The 24,491-nt window shown below is 46.0% G+C and overlaps 1 protein-coding gene and 1 long non-coding RNA gene across 4 annotated transcripts in view; one reads left to right on the forward strand and one right to left on the reverse strand.

Moving 5' to 3' along the window:
- Positions 1-24,254, reverse strand: part of CACNG2 (calcium voltage-gated channel auxiliary subunit gamma 2) — a 104,250-nt gene extending 79,996 nt beyond the window's left edge. Inside the window, exon 1 of the mRNA XM_017641189.3 lies at positions 22,864-24,254. Within this exon, the coding sequence (XP_017496678.2) occupies positions 22,864-23,074 (211 nt within the window). The 5' untranslated portion in view covers positions 23,075-24,254. The remainder of the gene's footprint in view (positions 1-22,863) is intronic.
- Positions 1-24,491, forward strand: part of LOC108384299 (uncharacterized) — a 175,293-nt gene that overhangs the window by 102,363 nt on the left and 48,439 nt on the right. The window lies entirely within an intron of this gene.

Genomic DNA, 24,491 nt, shown 5'->3' on the forward strand with positions numbered 1-24,491 from the left:
ACGTGATCTCTTGGGAAGGCCAGACTATTTGCTCCCCCACATGGATTTCCAGACAAAGTTAATCTTGCCCTCCCAGTAGCTGTAAGCACACACTGGCAGCCGGCGCTCTGACCCTTCTCTAATTACTTCCTTAGAATGTCCCTCCATAGCTGGATCTTTGTCGGGCAGCGGCAGATCCTTCTTGGTTGGGACCACAGCCCTCTCTTTAGGACAGGATTTGCCACCTGTAACTGATGCAGATCGCTATCATTTATGGTGTACGCATATATCCCAGCTCCACATATTACTGGCACAGAAACATCACTCATTTTGCAAGTAAGAAAGGTAAGGCTCAGAGAGGCTAAGCACCTGGCCTCAGGTCACCAGCGGACTCCCATTTTAAGTCATGGGGCTCTCAGACCCACCTGAGCTCAGGCCTCAGTGCAATGTGTCAGCACCGTGCTCCTCATGGGGCTGCTCTACAGGAGGGGGCTTTGTAAGCTGTAGCTTGCTACTGAGACGTTAGGTATTATATGCTCCCTCTGTTTTACAGAGGAGGAAATGGAGCCTCGGGGAGGTGAGGGCCTAGATCAAGGTCACACAGCTCAGAAGTGGAAGAGCAGACCGCCTCTAGCCCAGATTCTAGGCCTCCACATCTGGCGCTGTTTCTTCTACCCACTACCCTGGAATATCTGCTGGGCAGGCCTCAGTGAGCGCCCTGGAAAAATGGCGGGGACCCCATGTCCCTCGGCCGCTGGCCTCAAGACTTGTTTCTCTTTCTGCTTCTTGTAATATGAAGCGCATGTGAATGTGTGTGTATTTTAAAAATCCTTTGTCAGCACCAAATTCATCTGAAATTGCAGCAGGAATAATACTTCAGTGTCCTCTTTACTCTCTTTGGTTCTAACAATCTTGCAGTATCAAACAGCCTCCGCTTCAGAGGAAAAATAATAATGAATGACTTAAAATAACTCTGCGGAAGAAAATGAAGGTTTGATTTGGACTGCAGAGGGAACGACTCCCTTTTCGTCCTGTTCTCTCCCATTTCCTGGCAGAAGCTTTCAGAATCTGCAAGGCATTCAGATTCCCCATGCAGAGATTCCAAGAATCAAGACAAAACAGTCAAGTTAGTTGATCTAAAGGCATATTTGTCAGGTATTTGTTTCTGTAATTCCAAAATACCACCTATACCGCCTTAAGAATAGGAAGCCTTGGTGTTTTGGTCTCTGCCTTCTGAAGCTTTCTCCCGTCCAAAAGGAGTGGTGGGTTCCCTACCACTGTACACGTGCATCTTTCTCTGGCCTGACTCAGAGTGGCTCATATGCCACAGAAGCCTGTTACAGGCTTATCTCATTAACCACTGCAATCCGTATCAGTAGAAGGAGTTTCTCAGAATAAGCCCAAATGCAGGTTTAACCAATGCGGCCCTGTTCAAGCAGATTCACCGTAACTCTTTACAAAGGTCCAAGAGGACATGGCAGGTCATGGGTGTACTGTACACGTCAGTAGAAACCCTATGTAACCCACATGGGCATAAATGAAGCTGAAATTAGGAGGGAGAAATATACTGGCATGTGCTGACCCTGTGGCTGTTTAGTCGTAATAAAGTTCTGTGGATTTCATAAATTTTCTCTGTAGTGTCATAGCAGACAGAATTTGTGAATTGCACATTCTGTTTTTGAGAATAGTTCTATTTAACCAAGCTAGCCAATAGGAGCTCAGTTAATTGATAAAAGGGCCATTCCTTTTAAATACAATTTTCGGTATTATGGCTTGACTGCCCCATGATTGCATGGATTTGAACAAAGCCAGATTGGAGGTCGCTAAAATGAACTTCTTACTCAGCTTTTATTTACATAATGTATTTTGAGGCTCCAAGTCATGCGATGGCCGTGCGATGATGCTAGTGGTTGCAAAGAAAAGAGAATTGGTGTTGAATTTGTTGATATGCTGAAACCCAAAGGGAGGGTGGCTGCTCACCAGGCTTACATCCCAGGTAAAATGAGGCCACATCAAGTCATGGAATTGTTACTTCCCCAAATGCCAATTGGGGTCGGCTTGCAAAGTGCTGAAGAATGAATTACACCCTGTCCTGGCCAAGATTTATGACACGCAGTTTGGGGTAGGAGTAGGAAAGCCTTACTTTATCTAATGTTACATGAGGGGAGCCAGCAAGTCAATGGAACTGGAAGGAAATGACCGTAACTCAGAACCCAAATTTTAACCCCTGTGCGGATCAAAGCTCTTCCTCATTTCCCTTCCCCTCTGATCTTAGAGAATCAGCCCACTTTCTCACCTTCTACTCACTACTGTCTCCCCACACATTCACACTTGACCCAGTTCCCCCTTCTATCCAAAGACTCGACCCAATTCTCGAGCCTTCTCCCCCACAGTTCTGACCCAATTCTCTCATCATTTCCACAAAGACATGACCCAATTTGCCTCCATCCTTCCCCATGTACATGCGATAACATTCCCCCTACACCTCCCCACACTCCAGATCTGACCTAATTTCCACCTCCATGCTAGTCATTCACACCTGTTCCCCCTCCCTCGCCCTGATGGACAGAAGCCAGAACAGTTACTTTCTCTTTCTACAGCCATGATGCCAGCTCCTTCTCTAAAAACACCCAAGGCACAGCTTCACTTCTGCATAGCAAACTTCCCTTTCCCAGGTACACTTCCAGTGATTTGACCTAATTCTCCCACTCCTTAAACCCTACTTGGTTCATCGATCTCATCGTGCCCCTTCTTCCCAAGGACATTAGGTTTGTGTCATTGCTGGAATGTCCAGCCCTCCGACATAGCCAGCATTCCCAATTAAAGTTTGTAGCACAACCCAGAGAAGGCAATTATTGTGGCACCTGGCATGGCCAGAGGAAACTGCACAGCTGTGTGTGCCTTAATCTGATATCCAGTTATTAGGTTATTTTTAAAGAAATCATTTTGTTGGCAGCACATCCGTCAGCACTTTGAATTGTCTTTTTAAAAAAATATGATGTGTGAATACTTCTGGTGAAGTGTGGTGGACTAACAGTCAGGGGCTAAAGGCCTTTATAGAAAAATGTGGAAAAGAGCAAATGCATTGCACACCCCCATCGCTATGTCAGTAGGACCTCTTGAGAGGTCATAGGAGATTGCTCTCCATGGACTCCTCTTTCTTGGCTGCTACCTAATTAAAAAGTAAATATGTTTTAATTATCACAAATGATTTTTATCTGTCCACTAGGAACCAGACCGCAGTCATTACTAAACAACTCTCAGGTGACAAGGGCATCATATACTATCAGTTTTGGGGACTGATTTGGTTGAATCACCTTGGGAGGGGGCAGTTGGTTGAGGGAAGGAGGGAAAGGGCTTTTGAAGCCTCGCCCTCATTTCCATAACTGTCCATTCATTCCTGTCTGACTGTCCACTTATGTTCGTTGGAGAAAGAGCCCACTGCCCTCCTCCCTTTTCTCTGAACTTGGTTGATGGGCGTGACACTAGGATTAGAAATAGTTGTTGTTTTGAAAGACCCAGCATGTTGTGAACAGAGATTTTTTTTCTAAAATAAAGTAATGCAAGTTAGAAGGCTTTGGATACTGTGAAGAATGTTTCAAATGTTAGTTATTATGATGATGGCAGTCTGTTATCGTCACCATCTCTTCATCCCTATCTCTTCACCACCGTCACCAACAGCATCACTCCCAGCTTCACCACCATTATAGTCACCTTTGTCACCACCACCACCACCACCACCACAGCCATCACCATCACTGTTGCCACCACCACCACCATCACCACCACCACCATCACCGCCGCCACCACCGCCGCTGCCACCGCCACCACCGCCGCCACCATCATCGCCGCCGCTGCCGCCATCACCACCCCACTGACGCCACCATCACCACCCCCACCGCTACCACTATCACTGCCGCCATCACTGCCACCACCATCACCACGATCACTGCTGCCACCACCATCACCACCACCGCACCACCCCCACCATCACTGCCACCACCACCATCACCACCACCTCCACCACTAACACCACCACCATCACCACCACCACATCACCGCCGCCACCGCCACCACCACCACCATCACCAACACCACCACTATCACCACCACCATCACCACCACCACCTAAACAACTCTGATCTTGACCTTTACCTCTCAAATTCCTCTCCTGTCAACCTCCTTATTTATAAATGTATCTTTTATAAAGAATAAGAATGGAAAATAGAAAAGTCATCCCCTATTTTTTATTTTATTTTAATAATTTTTATCTTTCTTCATGAGTAGGTTAGAAGCCCAAGAGCTGCCTGTTTATATCTATTTACCTATCCATCTATGATCTATTTATCTATCAATCATCCATCCATTTTTCATCAATCATCTATCTATCTATCAATCAATCATCTATCTTTTGTCTATATCATCTATTTACATCTATCATTTTCTTTCTATTTTCGGTTGTATTTTTGTGACTCTTCCCTTTTTCTTTTTCTTCATCCCTCCACTGTCACTTGCAGTTGGCTTAGCTCTTGGAGCCTAAAGAGAATTAATGTAGTGACTTAGAATATAAAGAACGCCTCCAAATGCCCAAGTAGAGAGACCACAGCTTTCCAATTTGGAAACAGCATGATGAAGAGCAACTAAATTATTTCATCTTTTTGTGGGAAAATGAGTACATCTCTTTCTTTAGAGTCAAAGTTTCTAAAATGGGAGAAGGCAGTAAATCGAAACCTGTGGTCAGTCTCTGGCACTTTAGCATCACGATGTGCACATTGTGAAGTCCAGTAAATGCTTGTAGAGTTGAATGTGAGTGTCAGCTTTTGGACAGGAAAGGAATTAAATCCACAGTCCCTTGGGCAGCTTTTATGCTATAGGGAGATCCTTAGACAGATTCTACCTGTTGTTCTGAAAATATAATGAAAACCTTTGGCACACGGGAGGGTGTTCAACAGATGTCATTTTTCTTCTCTTTTTTCCTTTTCTATCCTCTGTTTGTTTTTGAAGATATCCTTTTCTTTGCATTTCCTCTTCCCAGGTTTCTTAATACAGATTTTGAGAAATTTGCTCAAAATTTTGGCTGATCATGGGTGGCTTGTATGGAGCCTACAGTTAGCAGGATCTACTAAAAAATCTAGTAACATAACTGATTGCATAAATAAGACCAATAATAATACAGTTATTTGGGATCATTACCAAATTATAAGATCAAATAAAGGCAAAATAATAATAATTGCCTTGAAAGTCAGTGGACAGCTAACCTGAACCCCCTAATTTGTTTGAAAATACTATCCTAGTTTTATTATTGTTGCTCAGTCATGCAATTATTAAAAAGAAGACCCCCAACCTGACAGTACTAATAATGGTGATGAATCTTCCCAACACAGAGGGCTCTCACTTTGTTTTAATTGAAGGGAAACTATTGAAGTGTTTTCCCGCATTTGAAAAAAAAAAATCCTCCTTTTTTCTCAGGCCATCTGTCTGGCTATTAAAATCCCATCAGCTTCATTGCGAGAACGCTTGCTTCCCCCGTGCCTGCCACCCCAAAGGGGGCTCTTAGAGCCGACTGCTCACGGCAGCTCAGGCCCCTCCAAAGGGAAAGCACGCTGTGCCCAACTCCTCCTTTGAGGCCTCCTGGCTTTCTTTCCTGGCCTGTTTGTGTTCTGTGATTTATTTTCAGGTCCTCGCATTAATACCTAGAAATTAGTTTATATCTTTGATAATGTGTTGATTTGTTCAACTGCTTAAGAAATAACTCTCTCTTCTCAGCAGTCGAGGCTGTAATGAGGCAGTGCTGGATCTTCAGGATAAATGGTCAGGGTAAAAAGTTCAACACTTCAACAGAGTGTGCTTCCTAGATGCGGGGGTGAAGCACATGGAACTAAGTGGCTGAGTCAGAAACAAAGGTGGGGAAGGAAGTATACCTGTGTGCCTCTCCTCTGGTCCAATACCTGGATTCCTGACCCACGTTTTTCTAAACCCTTCTTATATTCCCCCAAATCCTTTCTGCCATTACTGTCATTCCAGACAGTCATTACTATTATTACAAGGCTGACACCCCCCGGGGACACAATCATTACTGAGAAATCTCATAGTACTTTGTTACATGAGGGACAATCCCTCAATGTTTGAAAGGCTCTGGGACAGAGAAAGAAATCCCTTCACTTCTAGTAGGTGCTGAGAGAAGAGCTAATTCCTCTCACTCTGCTGTTCATAGGAGGGGGCATCTCTTGAAGACCCTGTAGGAAAACAAAGGGAAAACCTCCAGCTTAAGCCAGTGTGTCAGTAAGGAAGGCAGGCTCCTGACCTCTCTCTCTTCCTGGGCCATAGTCCACACCACTGTCCTTTATAGATGGAGGAATGGGTCAAATTGTAACTAAGAGCTGAGCATTCCTGGTGCTACAGAAGAGCTTTTAGAGTCTAAGTGATTTCTGTGGATTGGCCTCTGACATTCTCTTCTCTTCCCATCCCAGCAATCCTTTATCACCAAAGAGTAAAGCTGATGAGTAATGTGGACGGAGGGACACCAGTCTCTCCACCTCTTTCAAATCTGGTGGATGGTCTATTAGTCAGAACATTGCTTTTGCAAAGTGAATGATGGGCTTTTGTATCTGAGATGAATTTCTTTAGTATAGGGATAAACATGTAAACAGATTTAAGCTGAGTATTTCTAAGGTGTGTTAAAAATTTAACTAGCCCATTAAACCAGTGATTGCTTGGCTATGACTGCTTAGGATGAGGCTAAGATGGGACCAACTTAAAGGTAAGTGTTGGATGAGTAACAATATAGGTGGTACCTGGATATCGCAAAAACAATGAAGGCTGAACCCAAATGTCTAAAAGATGGGAAATCTCAATTTTAAACAGCTTCAACCATCTTTTGAGCCCCGTTTCTGTGTACAAATACTTTATGTAGGTCGTTTTAATTTTTATAGTTGCATGATTAGCGTTACTATTTCTGTTTTCTGAGGCAAGTAAGAAATGGCAGTTCATTGAGATTAACCACCCTCCCTGAGGCACGGAGCTAGTGGGATTGACACCCAGGCCCACTGGATGCCCAGATGGGGCTCTTTGCTGCACTGTGCTGCCTAATCCATCTGGGAAGAAACTGGGGCAGGAAGTGGTTGGGTTCTAGGGAAAACCTCTGGCCCCTGGCTGCTCTGGTGTGTGGTACTGTGGTCCAGCCTGTAATTTCAGCCTGAGCCCTGCCCACAGGCTTTGTGGCTTCACAGCTCAGCCCACACATCTTTACTCCCCTGCCTGGTAGTTCTCTACTCCCTGGGTCTCAGTAGGTCTCCCCTGGCCGTGTTTCCGGGACGGGAAGGGGGTGTCTGTCCCTGCCTGGTGGGGGGGCAGGCCCCTCTCCACATGCTGCTGCTGCTTCTCTTCCCTCTGACCAGCTGTCATAGACCCTCCGGCTCTGTGTTCCATCTGCTCTGACAAGGGTTGGCCCCCATGCCCAGACGGCTCCCCTCTCTCCAGTGGCCCCTGCTGGGGTGGTCCTTCCCACGCTCTCCCTCCTCCACTGCCCCCTGTGCGTGCTGAGCTTCTGCCTCTCGTTGTCCTTCTCCCCACCCACTTCCTGCCCTCCCGTGGCCTGAGAAGCCACTGACTTGGACATGAGATGAGGCAGCTCCCCTTTCCCTTCCATCATCCTTTCCCTCACATCGGCCACCCGACCCGCGCTGCCTCTGGCCGTGTCTAGGAACTGTGGCTGCCACGGCCCACCGCGGAGCCCCAGAGGTACCACGCTTTAAAGCTGGAGGGGAGACCCTTTGAAACAGACCTCTCGGTTCTTAGGTTCTCCTGGGAACTCAGTCCTTGAGGGAGGGATTCTGCTCCTCCAGGACTGAGGCCGGGAGAGCAGCCTGTTCTCTGAGCTGCTGCCGCCATGGCAAGCCAAGACACAAACTGATGTCTCTCTTCCTTCCTCCATCTGTCTTTCCATTCTTTCTTCCTTGTCTTCCTTCTTCATTATGAAGAAGAATGTCTTCTTCATTAAAAAATTTTGCTGAGAGCCTACTGTGTGCCAGACATTGCCTTAGCTATTTCATTCTAATTGGCCAGTCCCCTGTTTATTAACCAAGTGTCCGTTTTGTGCCAGGCAGTGGGGCACAGAGGCAAGTCTGACACCACCCTGTCCTTAGGACCTACTTTCTGGTTGAGAAGACAAAGACTTGAGAACAGAAAGTACAAGAAAATGTCAGATCTTGGCATACGTGGGACTCGCAGGGGCAGCAGGGCCTGGGCTGGGGCTCCTGTGGCTTTTGCAGCCCATGGTAAAAGGCAACAGTTGCCACATGGCTTCTGGCTTTGATCAGCCCCTGTCTCTCCCTTCTCTGTGTCAAAACAAACACTGTAGAATGTCAAGGAAATAGAAACAATTTTCTGCCACAACGCACCCCAGATGCAAAGCCCCATCTCTTAGTAGCTGTCCTCCTATCAGAGGAAAGAAGGAAACCTCTGTTTCTCAGGACCCTCTGAGGGCTCTCTTTTGCCAAATCCTACTGCTATTTCGTGTGACTTTGTGGGACAGACTGAAAAGCCCAAGGCTTGCCAGAGAGTGAGCAGAGATGTAAGCTGGGAGGAAGGGGGGCCAGGAGACCCAGAATGCAGTCAGCCCTGCTCAAAGGTGGGTGCTTTGTCCACCCCAAGAGGTAGCAGCGGAGGTGTGTTGCAGAGGGAAACACGTGGTATAGTGGGATGTCAAGGTTCCTTTAGTTCCGCAGGCATTGCTGAACTCCTACTCTGTGCCAGGCAGTGCGCCAGGTGCTTGAGGCTCTGCACCAAAATGCTGGGTGGGCGACGGGAGCAAGGGCTGGAGTCTGAGCACCACTGCCAGCCGGCTGCATGGCACTGGCTGAGGCATCTCCCCTCTCTGAGCCTCAGGTCCTATGGTCAAAAGCTGAGGCTCTGGACCAGATGAGCTCCCTGGATATAGTGCTAGTTGCCTTCCCTCAACCTGGAATAAAGAGTCTATTTGTGAGACTTCCTTATAGCTAATGTGTGGTCATGTGGCTAGCCTCTGACCAATGAGGCCAAAACAAAAATATTGTATGATATCTTTCAAGAAACCTTCAGAGCCATGTGACAGGTGACCTTTGCATTTGTCTCTGTGCCATTCTCCACCTTGATGCCTAGAATGTGACAGCAGAGGCTGGAGCTCTGAGAGCCATATGGACTATGAGGGTGAAGGCCTTACCAAGGGGATGGTGGAGCAGGGAGCTGCTAGGAGTCTGCATTGCAAACCAGTTCGGGGACCCTCTAGACCAATCTTAATGTCTTCAGATTGGTTTCTTGAGAAAGAAGAAATTTTTGTCTTATTTAAGCTACTGTTAACTTTATTTTTCTGTTACTTATAGTCCAATCTAATCTTTCCTGGTAAAAGCTCTAAAATTCCTTTCAGGATACCATTCTGAGGTTGTGACATTGGGGGTTTGCTAAGCACTCACTTCTTGTATTAGGCCCAATAATGGCCTGCCAAAGATGCCCACATCCCAATTCCTGTAAGCTGTGAATATGTTTATTGCATGGCAGAGAGTAATGGAGGTTGCAGATGGAATTAAGGTTGATAATCAGATGACCTTAAAGTAGGGAGAGGATCCTGACTGTCCAGGTGGGCCCAGTGCAGTCATGAAGGTCTTTGAACGTGGAAGAGGAAGGCAGGAGCGTCAGGGGATGCTGCTTGAGGACTCTGTCTAACACTGCTGACTCTGAAGATGGAGGAAGGGGACACTGGCTGAAGAATGTGGGAAGTCTCTAGAACCAGAAAAGGCAAGGAAGCAGACACACCCCAAGTGCCTCCAGAAGGAACAGAGCCGTGCTGACACCGTGACTTTAACCCAGTGAGACCAATTTCAGACTTCCGCCTTCCAGAACTGTGAGATATCATAACTGTGTTATTTTAAGCCATTAAGTTTGTGGTTGTTTGTTACAGCAGCAATAGGAAACTATAATAGAGACCCTTTGTTTCCTCCTGGTAAAATGAGAATCACGATAGCACCCACGTTATAGAGTGCCGTGTGGCTTAAGGAAGGTGATGTACCTGTGCAGTCCTTAGGATGGGGCCCAACACACAGGAGCCCCTCAAGCAGTGTTAACTCTCAGGGAAACTCATCCATTCCTCGCATGCCTCAAGTCCTCACTTTAACCATAAATAACAATACTAGTGGAAACATACTGATACTAAGTACTTAGAACTGAAACAATGGCTTTACCAAATTCAATAATTTACCAAATTATTTGTTGCCTAGGAGAAAGATTGTTATCTTCACCTTAGAAGTGAGGAAACAGTCCCAGTTGGCTGGTGGCAGAGGGAGGATTCAGATCCATGTCCAATGATCATGCTCCAAAGCCTTGCTTCACAAAGTGTGGCCTGCAGAACTGTGGTATCAGCCCTCCCTGGGAGCTATAAATATAATCTCAGCCCCAACCTGGACCCCTGTGTCTACAGTTCAACAAGATCCCCAGGTGATTAGCATATATATTAAAGTGTGAGAAGTGCCACTGTAGAATAAGGGCTCTGCTCTCTCCTTGACTTCACCCATCTGGGGCAGCCTCAGGTACTGCTTTGAGCCTTGCTCCTCTGTTCTACTTGGCAGACTCCTATTCATCCTCTAAAACCCACTGCAGAGGGCACTTCCTTAGGATCCTTGTCCTGACTGTCCCAAATAGAGTTGCTCTCTGGTCTGGCCTTTACGTATGCCTTTATCAGTGTCTGAGCTCTCTGGTAATGGTTTCAGTACATGCGTCTCTTTCTGAGCCTTGATCTCCTTCTGTCATCCAAAAGACCTTCACTAAGTACCTACTGTGTGCCAGGTGCTGATCTCAGGCCTAGGGCTATGGCAGTAAATGGGACAGATAAGGACCCTGGTCTCACAGAGTTTATATTCAAGTTGGGAGAGAAATAATATACCCTGTAGACAAACGAGTTCAGAGAGCATGAAGCTGAAGAAAATAAAGAGCATGTTGAAGAAAATAAAATAGGCAAGAGAGACTAGGAAAAGGATGAGCAACATGAGTTGTGGACATCAAGGCAGAGTCCCCCTCCAGAGAGGACTTGTTTCTGTGCCCCATGAATTAGCACAGAGATTAACATAGCAAAAATTCAAAAATGGTCAAATTGGATCAGATCTGGCCATCAAATTGCATGTCTGTAATTTCATATCCTTTCAGAGCAATTGCTGAGCAATTTTTTCCTACCCAGAAAACTCCTGAAATTTCCCTCTTCTCTATTTTTCTATGAAGTCTTCTGAGGTGAAAATTAAAAGTAGAGAATCCCTCTTTCTCCAGCAATACCACCCGCCCCACACACCCCAGAACAACAATGTGGAACACCTTCCTGGCACCACCTGCCATTTAGGTATTAAATAAAGCTCACCACGTGGTTGGCATGACAGGGTGGGTGGGCTTCCTGAACGGGGGCAAGGTCAGAAAATGTCAACTTCTGAAAGAGAAGCTGTGAGGGTGACATTAAACGGTGAGGTTCCCTCTTTAAAAGCAATGACTTAACCTAAAGATGCTTCATGAAAGTGAAGGGATGAGGATGAGGCTAGCCTTCCACTCGAATCTCATCAGCAAGCACTGCTGGGGAATGTTGGATATTTATGCATTTATTTTGGGGCCTTGGGCTGGGGCTCCTGTGGCTTGTTAGCAGTTCTTCACCCTGTTAGCTGCTACACCCTGCCTGGGCTGGTGGTGTTTTGCTTACATTTTCAGCCACTGGAAGACAAAGACTCTGCCTGTGAATTGCCATTGGCACAGAACAGTGTTTGCGAACTCAGATGCCTACAGAGGCCAGGGGAAGGCCAAGGAACCAGCAGCCACATAAGGTCCTTGGGAGCAGGAGGGACTTCAGGGACCTGTAGAACGCCTGCCACACCTGCAGGGACATGTGCTGCCTAGTTCCTGCTGATGGTGGCCATCAGCACAGGTGAAGGGGCACAGGATTACAACAATCTGATATTTTTTTCAAGGGAAGTTAAAAAATAGGGATTTTTATAGAAAGGTCTATTTTGTAGAACATTTGACAGCCAAACACGACTCACTGGTAGGTTACCATTTGTAACTGCTAGTCTAACCCTTCATTATACCACCCATTAGGACAGTGCCTGGCACTTATCAATTGCTTACTGTGTACTGGCATCTTGCTAAGCAGTTTGCATGAAGCATCTCAGTAAAATTTCACAACTAACTCATGTGTGAGATACAATTTTATCCATTTACACATGAGAAAATTGACTTAGAGAGGTGAAATTCCTTGTCCAAGGTCACATAGCTATTTTGGATTGGAACCTGGGCTGTTAGATGACAGAGCTGACAGGAATTCCAGCTCGACTAGAATGCATACCTTGATTATGATGGTGCTGGGAAAAATCTGAGATTAAATATGAATCATAATCTCAGATGCAAAACTGTTCCCTGTGTCCTTTTTTCTATATTCATTCATATACTTGTTCAACAAACACTGAGCATCTACCATGTGCCAGGCATTGGACTAGGCCCTGGGGATGCAGATGTGGAATCACTCTCTCCAAGATTAAAGGTACTATCTTCTTTCTGCAGATTTCTCCTGTTTGCCCTATTTCCATAAAGGTCACTCGCTGTCAAACCTTACTAAGCACAGGCCATAGTCCCCAGGTCCTGTGGATCCTTTCGTTTCAGTCCCCTGCCCTGGGTCAACTGGCAAGGAGAGGAATGTCCATATATTTTGAGGCATTCTTCTGTTTTTGAAGCAATGAGAAAATGTGGCAGCCCTTTCATTTTTCCCGACTCTGCCCTGGGTAAGAAGCATATCCTAATTTAAGCTTCAAACTTTTGAAGGCCTCATCATACATGGAGTACAATCAGCAATTTCTGTTCAGCCTTGCCTTCAGTTTCTCTGAGAAATTTCTTTATAGATTTGGGGGATCAGGGGAAAATTGTAAATATAATTAGTGTAATAGAAGGCTGTGCACAGGTTTTTGGTTTGGACAGACTTGGGTTGGAATCTCAGCTCTGCCACTTGCTTTGTGACCTTGGGCAAATTGCTTAAATTCTCTGAGCTTCTTGAGATGAAATGTCACATACCTGCCAAATTGTGAAGATGAAATAAGAGCTAACCTCTGGAAAGCATCTAGACAGTGCTTAGCACATAGGAAACACTTAATGAATGGTTAGCTATTATTATTATTATTACTGTAGTTATTATTAGTATTGAAGTAATGCCAGGGTTATTTTCTTTGCAAAATATCTTGGAAGAAAATTGGCGAGGAGAGTCCTCAACGTTAGGGAAAATTCAAGAAGGATAGAGGATAAGACTTGTGTAGACAGAGATTCAGGTAGGGAGAAAATATGACAGAAAATAATGAATGAACCTTTGTTCAGAGAAAGAGAGAGGAAAGCAATGTGGAAAAACTGAGATAAAGAAAGCCCTCAGGGTCAGCAACAGCTGCTCACCAGTGAATTAGTCCTGATGGCAAGGCCAGAGAGAGCCTGGCACTGGGGCATTTATATGCATGGTGGATGGGGTAGCAACTAAAGGGTCCAATTCCCCATACAATGAGGCCATAGCAACTGTGCACCTGGGATCTTGTACCTAATCTTTGACATTGTTGTTAGCAGCTGGAAGACTACCCAAGGTCAAAGAAGTTCAGGGAAGAATGAATATAGTGTCAATAAGGAAAAGGGGTGGCAGCTCCTCACAAAAGGGCTGCTAAGTCAGTGCCTCTGGGACAGGTGATAACTAACAACTATTTGGATTGAGAGGAAAGGGGCTGCTGCCCAGGAGGGCAGCTTACCAGCTTCCTGAAGCTTTATGGCCAAGCTGTGGCCTACAGGCACCCCAGGGAGCCTTCCAGGTTGCAGGTGCAGGGGATATGCCTGCCTGCTCTCCAGTGTCTGTTGGAATGCAGTCCAGCCAAGCCTCGGAGAAAAGACTGGTCAAGAAGATGCTTGGAGGTTTTGTTTAAAAGCCCATTCCCTCCCTAGATGGGAGTTTCCTGAGGGCAGGCACTGCTTTTTCAGTCATTCATTCAACACGTAGCTCCTAAGCATAGTGCCAAGGCGAATGCAGCCCCAGCTCTCATGGAATCCACAGTCTTACATGGGTACACAGGTCATGAGCAAGTAAGTGCTAATAGGAAAAAAGCCAATATTAAAATGTTGAAGAGGAACTAAGAGGACAATAGGACTGGGTCCTTCCGTTAGGATGGTTTGGAAACCTCCAGAAGGTGGCATGTGAGCAGAGGCTTTCTGCATCTTTGTAGCACTTCGTGTTTAATAACTGCCTGTTATGCTGGGAAATGAGAAGAGAAGGGAGGCTCTTGTGTCTCTTTCATGCACAACTTCTAATCTCCTTCTCTTCTTCCTTCACTCTGTTTACTACGGATAACTCAGTGCGAGTCGCCTGGTTACTGCAGCAATCTCCTCACTGTGCCTCACGCCCTCCTGGTCAATCTTACCAGCTCCAAGGAACCCCTGACCCCCTCCATTAGGGCCTCACCATCCAGTGATCTCACTGATGGGCAAAACCAGTTGGACCCTCTCTTGCTTCCCACCTTTCTGGGCCTCCCTTCTCTTCAATGCTGGAACATAAGCTGCACTGGGAGCCATTTCTATTCCTTTGGGATCATATCTCCACTGCCTCCCAGACTCGCTCCTCCCTGCCATCTACCTTCCAGCCATACTGGACCCTTGACACGGCCGCTTGAGCATCTGTGTTTCTGCACATGCTGTTTCTTCTGTCTGAAGTGCTCTTGCTCTCCTGAGCTTGCTTACTCCTATGCATCCTTCAGAACCTGTTCTTTCTTGGCAACCCGTTACTCACAGTCTCTGTGCTTCCAGAATCCCCTGTGCTTATGTTTCATGCTGTGTCATCATCATCTGTTCACTGGTGTGCCTTCTCTGCTAGACTAGGAGTTCCTCTGGAGCAGAGATTGAGCCTTTGATTCTGTCCTAGATTCTCATATAGTGCCTGACTAGTGCTCAGGGAACAGCTGTTGAGCTAAGATCAACTATTGACCTTTTCCTTGTTAAGAAAAATGCTGTATGACCATGTTCTACTCCCCGTTGCTTCCTTCTAAGTCATGGGATAGGTACCAGCTGTGTGCTGGAGGAATCCCTCAGGCTCTCTCTGAGCACCCTGTCTGCCTTTCTCTCTGCCAGCAAGTAGCTTACCATCTTCCTTTGATTCTAACGCACAGATTTTAGGTTTAAAGGTTTAAAAATTAGAGTGTATTTTACAGTTGATGTGTATATTAAATCTATTTTCCCTCCCCTGAAAGCTGTTTAAATAGGTAGTTTGTTTTATAATGATGGTGTCTTAGAACTGATGGTACTGGGAGAGTAAAGCCCTTTCTACGCCCAGGAGAAAGGACAAGGGTGCTGGGCTGGCTAGACCACAGTACTCATCAGCAGTCCTACAGTGTGCACTTCTTGGCACTGGGGAGCACACTTAACACCTCTCTACTTTCATTCCTATTTTCAGCAAGTCTGGTGGATATAACTAAGCCTCATTCAAATTCCAGCTCAAATCCTCGATGATCCTAACTGGTTGTTAGAGATTTCAGGAATCTCTCTGAATTTGTGGAAGGGTAATAAGGAGAGGTGGTAATAGGCTATGTCAAACGTCTTGTAGGAAGTGGAGCTCTTTTGTGAGATGCCAGTTCTTTAGGGTGTCCTACTGGGACTCACCTGGATGGTCCCTGAGGCAGGGTGGAAACCTGCCTATCACTGCCTCCCTATGTTTAGCATGAGCTTGGTACCCAATGTCAACACCTCCACTGGGTATATTTTGAATTCGGTTGATTAGAGTAGAATAAATTTATTTTTCCCCTTTCTGCCTTGTCATGGGAAGTTTTGAGGGGGAAGAGACCACACCAAGCAGTTGAGGATGGAAGGGGGAGGCTTTATCCTCTTCATTACATAGATGATACAAATAAGCACAGAGATAGAATTAACTAGCTCAAGGTCACACAGCTCAAAAGCAAGAAGCCAGAAAGCAAAACTCTTCAATAAACTAAAAAAGCCCCACACCTTTGGGTCCTAACTACTTCCACACCCACCTGCCCACCGTCTGGTGTCAGCCCCCAATGGCACACTCCTTCCATCTCTGGCCTTCCCCCAGTACTTGTCTCATTCTCTTCCTCACTGATCTCTGTACTTGCTGCCCTCTGACCTGGAATGTTCTTTCTTCCTCTCTTAACCTAGTTAACTCCTGCTCATCCCTCAGATGTCCATTCTTGTCTCACCTCCTCAAGAAAGCCTTCTCTGATTAGAGATCTCAATATTATAAACTCACAGTCCCATGCAGCTCAGCTTGAGAGCACTATTATAGTTGGAATTTATATATGTAGTGGGGAGACTCTTTGAATTAGGATCTGTCTTTCCCAGGAGGCTCTAAGGACACTGAGGGCAGTTGCTTCCCATTGCGACCCCAACCCTGGCCCAGCACCTGGCACTTTGCAGGGACTCATCAAAGATTGAACAAATAACATAAATGAGAGAAGGAATTGCCTGATCTGTGTCTATAAACTAACTTGGAAACTTAAAATGCATATTGCGTTTAAACATGGTTTTTTTGGCCAAAATACTTATATTTGAGGCTAACAGGAGCCATTGCATTTTGAATGATTAAAGAATCTCTTGCATTATCAGCCTGGATGTATATCTGTTCCTCCTCCCCCTGACCTGAAAGCGTACGCTCATGGGAAGCTCTCTGCCTGTCTCTGTGACAGCTGTTCTGGAGGTTGGGGAGGCAGGAATGCATGGCCAGGACCTATTTAGAGGAGGTTCACCCCGCAACACTTCATTCTCAGGCATTTATTTTCCCTTCAAAGACTTTCTTTTTTATTATCTTTCTTTATTATTGTCCCTTGTTTGTTGAATGTCTGTCTTCCCCCAGCCCAACCTTTCCTTTCTCCCTCCCCTCTCCTCCCACCCCTTCTGTGATGAGTTCATCATTTTTTGGAATGTCAAAAAAATGATGGTTTTGCCACTGCTGTTCACTGTATATAATTTAAAGGACAATCCTGTGACAATATGAAGGGACTACTATTTCTGAATACCTACTCTACAGTGGGAAGTGGTCATTTGTTCCTTCACCAACAACGTCTTGCACTGTCATAACTGCTGTGGCTACGACAGTGAGCAGAACAGACAGAAAGCTCTGCCCTCAGGGAGCTGACAGTCTAGTGGTTGAGATAGACAACAAATATCATGAGTGAAATATGTAGTTTGCTAGAAGGTGGTAAGTACTGTGTTGAAAAAAATGAGTAAGCAAGATTTTTGAGGGGTATGAAGTGGGGTTGTTGATTGTAATTGCAAACAAGGAGGTCAGGAAAAAGAAGGTGACATACCCATTCAGTTAACCCCAAGTCACCAGGCACCATGTGAGAAGGTTTTCACAGAAAAGGAAACTGAGGCTTGGAAAGGTTAAGTAACTTGCCACAAATCACACAGCTTATAAGGCTGCAGCACTTGAAATGATCCCAGGTCTGGGTGGCTGCAGAATTCTTTCAACTGTACCACAAAGCTTCATCTGAAAACTTCCTTGACTTACAGGGGACATAAATTTGCTACTTTCTGAAAAATGGCATCAAACATTAAACCAGTGGATAGTCTACGCTGAGGACGCTTCCAAAACAAAAGGGCAAAGCCAAAGAAGTGGACTGTGGGTCTGGCCTAAAGTTCAGTTCTGTGTTCCCTCAGCCTTATGGGAGGAGGGGCTATGGCAGAACTGTCACCCTGAAAGGTACAGGGCAGCTGGAGGGAGTGGTATGTCGGGGAGTCAGGTGGGCCAGCATATAGGTAACTGATGTGCTCAGGTTGGGCACTCACTGGAGGACGCACAGTGGGACACAGATAGAATAGAACGCAGTGCAGGCACTAAATATGAGCATGAGGCCATAGTAGACAGCGGCTGTGCATAGAGATCTCTGGTAATTTACAGGCTGGAAACAAGGGGGGTGTGGGTTCAAGGGTTGACTCTGCCACTCTCTGCCCATGTGGCCTTGGTGTATGGTGTCACACTCTTGTGCCTCATTCTGCTTACCTTTAAAGGGAGGCAGGGGCAGGGAGGGCAGTGTGAGTGGGCTGGGACTTACACAGAGTTTGTGCCTCAGCAAAGGAGTCAGGTTTGTGTTACACGGTGGTACGAATGACTAGGACTACAGGACCTGGCTCTACGGAAAACTGTTGATCAGAACCTAAGACCTTGGGAAAAGTTCTCAGGGTTCTGGTGATTGGGTGGATTGGTTGGCAAAGAATAGAAAGTTCTTGGGAAGGTAAATAAGGATGGTCCATAATGCCTGCTCTCCTCAATGTCTATTCTAGCAACTATTAAAATCAAACTGGACTTTGGTGTACTTTAAAGTGGAAGAGGGAAGAAAATCAATTGGTATTTTTTCTTTGCCTGTAGATGCCAAATACACTGATAATTTTTCTTTAGCCAATTAAGAGCTTTGCAACCCCAATGACAGCCTTGTTTGAATTATTTTATGATAATGAATTCATGACTCATTACTTTCCTCTAAAAAGGAAGTACCAGGAAGAACAAAGAAGTCATCCTGACTTCCTTATCCCCTTTTCTCTCTTTCTCTTGATTACTTGATTGTCTCATGCCCATATAATGTTTGAATTAATTTAAATAATCTTAACCAGGAAGACTAATAAACTTAATGTCTCTTCAAAGATGAACATTTTGGAGCCGGTTAGCAGGTGTGTACATCCCTAGCCCTTTGTCTCTCAACTGCCTATAAAACCCTTAGACAACGCACCACCTGGGGCTCTGTTGTCCCCTCCTGGCCTGAGCCAGGAGCTCTAGCTTCTTGCTTTCTCTCTAAATAAAAGCCTCTGCCTTGTTCTCCTAAAAAAAAAAAAAAAAAAAAGACTTAAGAATTTCTGAATCAATCATTGATATTTTTATGCACCTACTGTGTGAAAAGTACCTAAAGAGACTCAGATTATCTTGGGAATTTTGGAATGATAGATATATAGTAGGAAGACCAGTTAGTAACTTCCATTGTCAACTCACCCACACTTAAAAGCAAGAGTGTCTGGGAAAGACTATTTATTGGCTTTCCTAAAATACAAGACATATACTTTCCTCCTGCAGAACAAGAGACTCATGGCTGAACTCAGCATGGAGTGCTTGCCACCTCACAGGCCTAGCAAAAGGTTTGCAATGATGAACTTGGAAAGACACTTCAGGAAAATCAAGACACCTCTTGCTCTAAGAGAGCAGGGGTGTAAGGTGGGTGATAGAGGCTCTGTGAGCAAGGAGGGGAAGACAGGAGAAGCTATGGATGGAAGAGGAGCTCAGGAACTCAGCAGAGGGAATATAACTGTCTGGATAGAGAGAAAAATTTCTGCCCTACCTTACAGTAAGGAAAGAGCTGGGAGAGGGAGAGAGAAAGGAGGGACTGTGGGGGCGCACATCTGCTCCAGGACCCCTTGTAGCGCTGTTGGCTCCTCCTCTGCAGGGCTGCAAAGCCTCTAGGGGAGACATGGAGCCTGGACAGAGGGGAGGAAGGTGCAGGAGACAATTCACCAAGAGTGAGTTTCTTGCTACCCCTGGAGACAATGACTCCTTTTGGTGAGAATAGAGGTTAATATCTTGAGCAGCAAGCCACCATGCTGGCCCAGAGCCACCTTGCTTTGAGCAAGCTGTTTTAGTCTTGTAGATTCTAGTGAACTCTTTTCTGCAAGGGCCAATTCATCTCTCCATTTGGGGGCTCTTAATGCAGCCTTCCTGAAAAGTTCAAAAACTTCTCTGGTCACTCTCTACCTCCCTGTCCATGTGCAGACTGCCCCCCACCCCCTCAGTCATCTGGAGACACCGGCCTGCTAGATGTTTCAGGTTCACACACAGAAACACTGCTGTGTAGAGGGAGAAAATAAAGGTTGTAGTTTCTTCTTGATTCCTCCCCTTTCCTACTGTGTCTACCCTGAATGGGTAGTACTATCTCTTCTCGTTCTTCAGCAGACATTCTTTGTTGCAAAAGCAGCAATAGAGGCAAGGAAATATTTTATAATTCCTATTTTCATCAAGAAGAGAATGTAAGAAATCATCTCAGGAGAAAAAAGTCCCTGAAAACCAGGAGCAAAAGAGACCAAAGCAGACAGAATTGTTCTTCATCTGGAGTTATGAGCAGCATCTGGGGGAGAAGATATTTGAAATCTCTTCACAACTTTTTGGGTGTGGGCAGGAAACACAACAAAGAGGTGGCGAGGGGAACTTTTTTGAAAGTCTTAATGTCTCACCAAAAAAAACACCACAGGTTGGGGGAACCTGAAGTGCTGACAACTTGATTTCTGTAAAGTTCGAGCCTATTTTGAGTGCTCAAAAAAGCAAGCACAGAAATGCCCCACAAGAGCCATCTATGCCAACCTGCGGATATAAGTGCACTTGAATCTTTGGAAATCAGTGTGGTTTTTGCAAATAAGTGGCTTGAAATCTTCAAACCATTTTCTAAGTGGCCAAGGCTCAACTTCTTAAGGGGGTTCTGGGCCTGCACAGCCCCATATGAACAGAGGTTTTGGAAATTAAAGGGCAGGTTGAAGTGGGGCCCTGAGCACCAACCCCCTTCCGTCCTGGGCCTTGGCTACAAGTGGAAAAGGAATAGTGATCCTGAAGGAAGCCTGGCCTTCCCTCACTGCCTGGAGAGAGGGGCCCAACTACAGCTCCTGTGCGCATCACACATCCCTTGAGAAACATTGCAATTCTCACCCTTTTAGGGATGATTGTGGGGGTTGTTGGTGGTGTGTGCAGCATGGAGAGAAAGTTAGAGGGGGTGGGCAGTACATTTGGGGATGTGGACATTGAACAGACAGAATTTGAATGAAAATATTTAAGCCTTCTAATGAACAAGTGATCCGAAGCTACCTCTAGTCTGTTTGCCCTCTGGGAATTATAAAATGTTTAAAAGACCACAGTATTAAGAATTGGCAAATAAAACCCCGATAAAGTACGTTTATACCAACTCACCAATTTCTGAGTATATTTCTCTTAAAATTACGTCCTATCTTTTCTCTAATCTCTTGTCTGCATATCTCCATCTGTCTAACTAAATTCAAGGAAGGCAAATTGCTACTATAATCATTTCCCTAAAGCAACCCTCATTCACTTTGCTTTTCTTCTCTTTTGGAATAAAAGTCTGCCATAAATGTTTAATTAAATGGAAGTCTTTCCACTGTTAATGACTAGCTGCATAAAGGCTCTTCATTTTTTTTAAGGAGAGGGTGTGTTTAAAACAGTCCCTATTAATTTCCCGATATTGATTCTCTGGCTGGGGAAGAGCATATAGTATTCAGCATAGAGCTCCTCTGCAGACTATGTTCAAGGCAGCGGTTTGGATTGAGAAAGGGCACCAAATGCAGTATGCGTCAAATAGACCATCGTTCAATGAAGTCACTTAGCTATTCAAAACATGTCCAGCCATCACTCAACCGTTTGCACCAAGAATGTTGAGGGGGGTGCCTCAGAGTTGGTGCTTTTCCCCAGACATAACCATTTCCCAAAGAGCAGCTTTTGCTTAGTTTGGGTTAGCCCCTGGGGCCACATCAGTTTCTCCTTCTTTCGTGTTTCCCTCTCTTCTCCCCTATTTCCTAGCTTCAACTCCTTGCATCACCATCCCATATTGAGCTTAACAAACAATCCTGCAGTCCTTACTTTCCGATCCTGCCCCAGAGGGCTTCCAGTATTGGTTCGTGTCAGAGGCAAAGCACACAAGCCTTTTTCTCCACACAGAAACATGTAGCTCTCTGTGCAAATCCTTCTACGCATAGCTGTAGCTTGTATAGACAGACATATATAGACATTCAAATGCAGTCCCTCATATTAAAGTCTGTTGCTAAATGCAGGTTGTATGACCTGCAGGAGTTTTTTTCTGTGCTTGTTAATGTGTCTCAGAAGCACATGCCTCCATTGTACCCTGATCTCACAGCTTTTACATTGTGGGGACTGCTTTGCCCACAGCACAGGCACAGGCACACATGTCCCAATGACCCTGCAAGATCAAGGCAAACAGCTGACACTCTCGCCCCACTGCTCCCTCATTCCCCGCTCAACCTCCTCAAGCCCTCGCTCCCTCCCAGCCTCCCTGCACAACGTCTGATTCTTGAGCTGGCTGCAATGCTGACTCTACTGGCTTCTGGATAACAAATATGTCACTCTACGTGGAAATGAATTGGTCCTCAGCCTAACTTGCAAGTGAATTGCTGTTTATTAGAACTTAGGCGTGTTTCCTGTGAGAGACGTGTGTATTTTTAGACTTTGTAAATGTTAAGACACATACACACACGCAGCCAGGCGCCCCGAACGATATGTGTGGCTCATAGACATTACGAAATGCTCTTGAACTCAGCTTGAGCTCCTGGAATAATTAGGATTTACCAAATAAGGATTCTTAGAAACAACAGATTTTTTTTTTTTAAAGAAGATTTGCAGATGGTGATGTGTCTGGGACTTTTGGGGAGTAAAGGGAGGAGGAAAGAAAGAGCATTTTTGAATTCTTTCTTATAAAAAGAGGAGCAATGTTGAGAGAGGCAATTGTTTCTCCCTTCACATATGGCAATACTACATCAAACGGCAAACCCTAATGATTCCGAAGCAGGCAGAGCACATTTGACTTTTAAACACAGTCTCTTGTTGCTTTCATCATATCATAGATTATTCCAATGAAGAGGTTTGCGGAAAGTGGGTGGTGGAGGCTTGAGAGTTGAGTATGGTGTTTGCTTAATGATTTTCTTTCCTCTGAGACCAACCCAACCAACCTTGGTCTGTGGTGGTAAGAGTGAAGTAAGAAAATGGTGGAATGTAAAGGGGACTTATTTGGAGGAGGATGGGGAGGGGGAGTGAAAAGGGGAGGGGTGAGGTGGAGAGTGGGGAGGAGATGGGATATCAAATACCTTCTAGGCAGCAGGTTCTCCATAATCCAGAATGGGTCATAACTTCCTCGTTCTTTTTGCTGGTTTCATTCTCACTGACACTTTTGGTCTTGCAAACCCCTCGGGAGTAGAGCCAGTAGTCGGTCCCCACAGCTATGGTCATCAGACTGAAGGCAGCGAAAGCACCAACGGTGGTTAAAAGCATTTGAACACCTCGATCAAACAGCCCCATAATTCTTCATTATATAAACACCCAACCGACTTCTGGTTCTCGGGAGAGTTTGTGTGAGGGTGCGAGTACTAAAGCAAAAAAATAAAAATAATTCTACTACTAATATAATGGATATATGTGTGAATAGAGAATATGGAGAGATATAAAAAAAGGGAGGTAAGAAAGCTCACGGAAAAGAGTGTAAATTATAAAGATCACACGGGAAGAGAGCCTTGCCTTTTGAGATCAGAAACTGTTCCAGTTGCAGTGATTTAAAAAAAAAAAAAGAAAGAAAAGAAAAGAAAAGAAAAAGACACCCCCCACCCCCCCAAGTGAGATGCCTCAATCTCTTTTCCTAAAATTCTGGTCTCCAGTTTCCATATGTGACAGCTAATTTGGAGATGGCTTCCACAGTGAACCAGGGGACAGCCGCATTCTCAGCACGATCTCTCATGGTCGGGACCTAGACAGTTAGAGACTGTAAAAGCCGAGATGCAACCTTCCGTCTTCGTTCTCGGCTCTGCGGCCTGCGCCATGAAAATCCTTTGCTTCGCCAGTTCTCTTCCTTGGGGGGTCTCGGGCGCTTTCGTTTCAGACCAGACTTCCCAGTATTCTGTAAGCCCTTGATCTCAGCTGAACAGGTGCGGGGGTCTCGCTCTCCATGGTTTTGCCCCAGCAGCGGCAGCAGGGCGGGCAGGCACGGCGGCGGCGGCGGCGGCGGCGGCGGCGGCGGCAGGGCGAGAAGCAGCGGGTGGTTATTGTTGTTTGGTGGCAGGGGTAGTGCTGGCGAAGTGGGGGAGGGAGGGGGTTTCTCCCGGAGAATCGAGGCGGGTTTCCCTCCCCCTATCTGCAAAGCTCCTGGAAACAAGGGAGCCGGCGTCTTGCTGCAGAATGGACCGCCCGCCTGCCCCCACACTCCCGGCCGGCTCGGCCCCCGGCGGAGGCGCTCCCACCTACTGCATTACCGGGCGGTGCTGAACTGGACAGCTCCCTGCACCGCGCGCTCCCCGGCTGGCAGGGCGGCCCGCCAGGACCCGGCGCGGGCCAGCGTCTTTCCTCCCCTCGGGGGCAGCAAGGCCGGAGCAGAGCGGGGGCTGCCTCTCCTCTTTTTACCCCTCTCCCAAATCCTAAAATGAGCGCTCTCCTGGGCTCCCGGAGCTCTTTAGAGGAAGGCGTAGCTAGAGGTAGCTCTCTCCCTCTCCCTCTCTCTCTCACACTCTCTCTCTCTTTCCCTTCCCCCTTGGTGTTTCTTCCAGTTCAGCCTCCTTCTCATTCCATCTCTACGTGCCCAGAGCTTCAAATACAACCCTCCCATCACAATCAGATGGGCACAAAACTTCAGCCAGCCGTTTCTCTGCCTGGAAGCGGTGAAAATTTAAACTGGATGGGTAATTACAAACACGGTCTCTATGTGTTTTTTAAATCATCGTTTTCACTT

The sequence above is a fragment of the Manis javanica genome, chromosome 10 (genome assembly GCF_040802235.1).
Source record: "Manis javanica isolate MJ-LG chromosome 10, MJ_LKY, whole genome shotgun sequence".
Classification (NCBI taxonomy): Eukaryota; Metazoa; Chordata; class Mammalia; order Pholidota; family Manidae; genus Manis; species Manis javanica.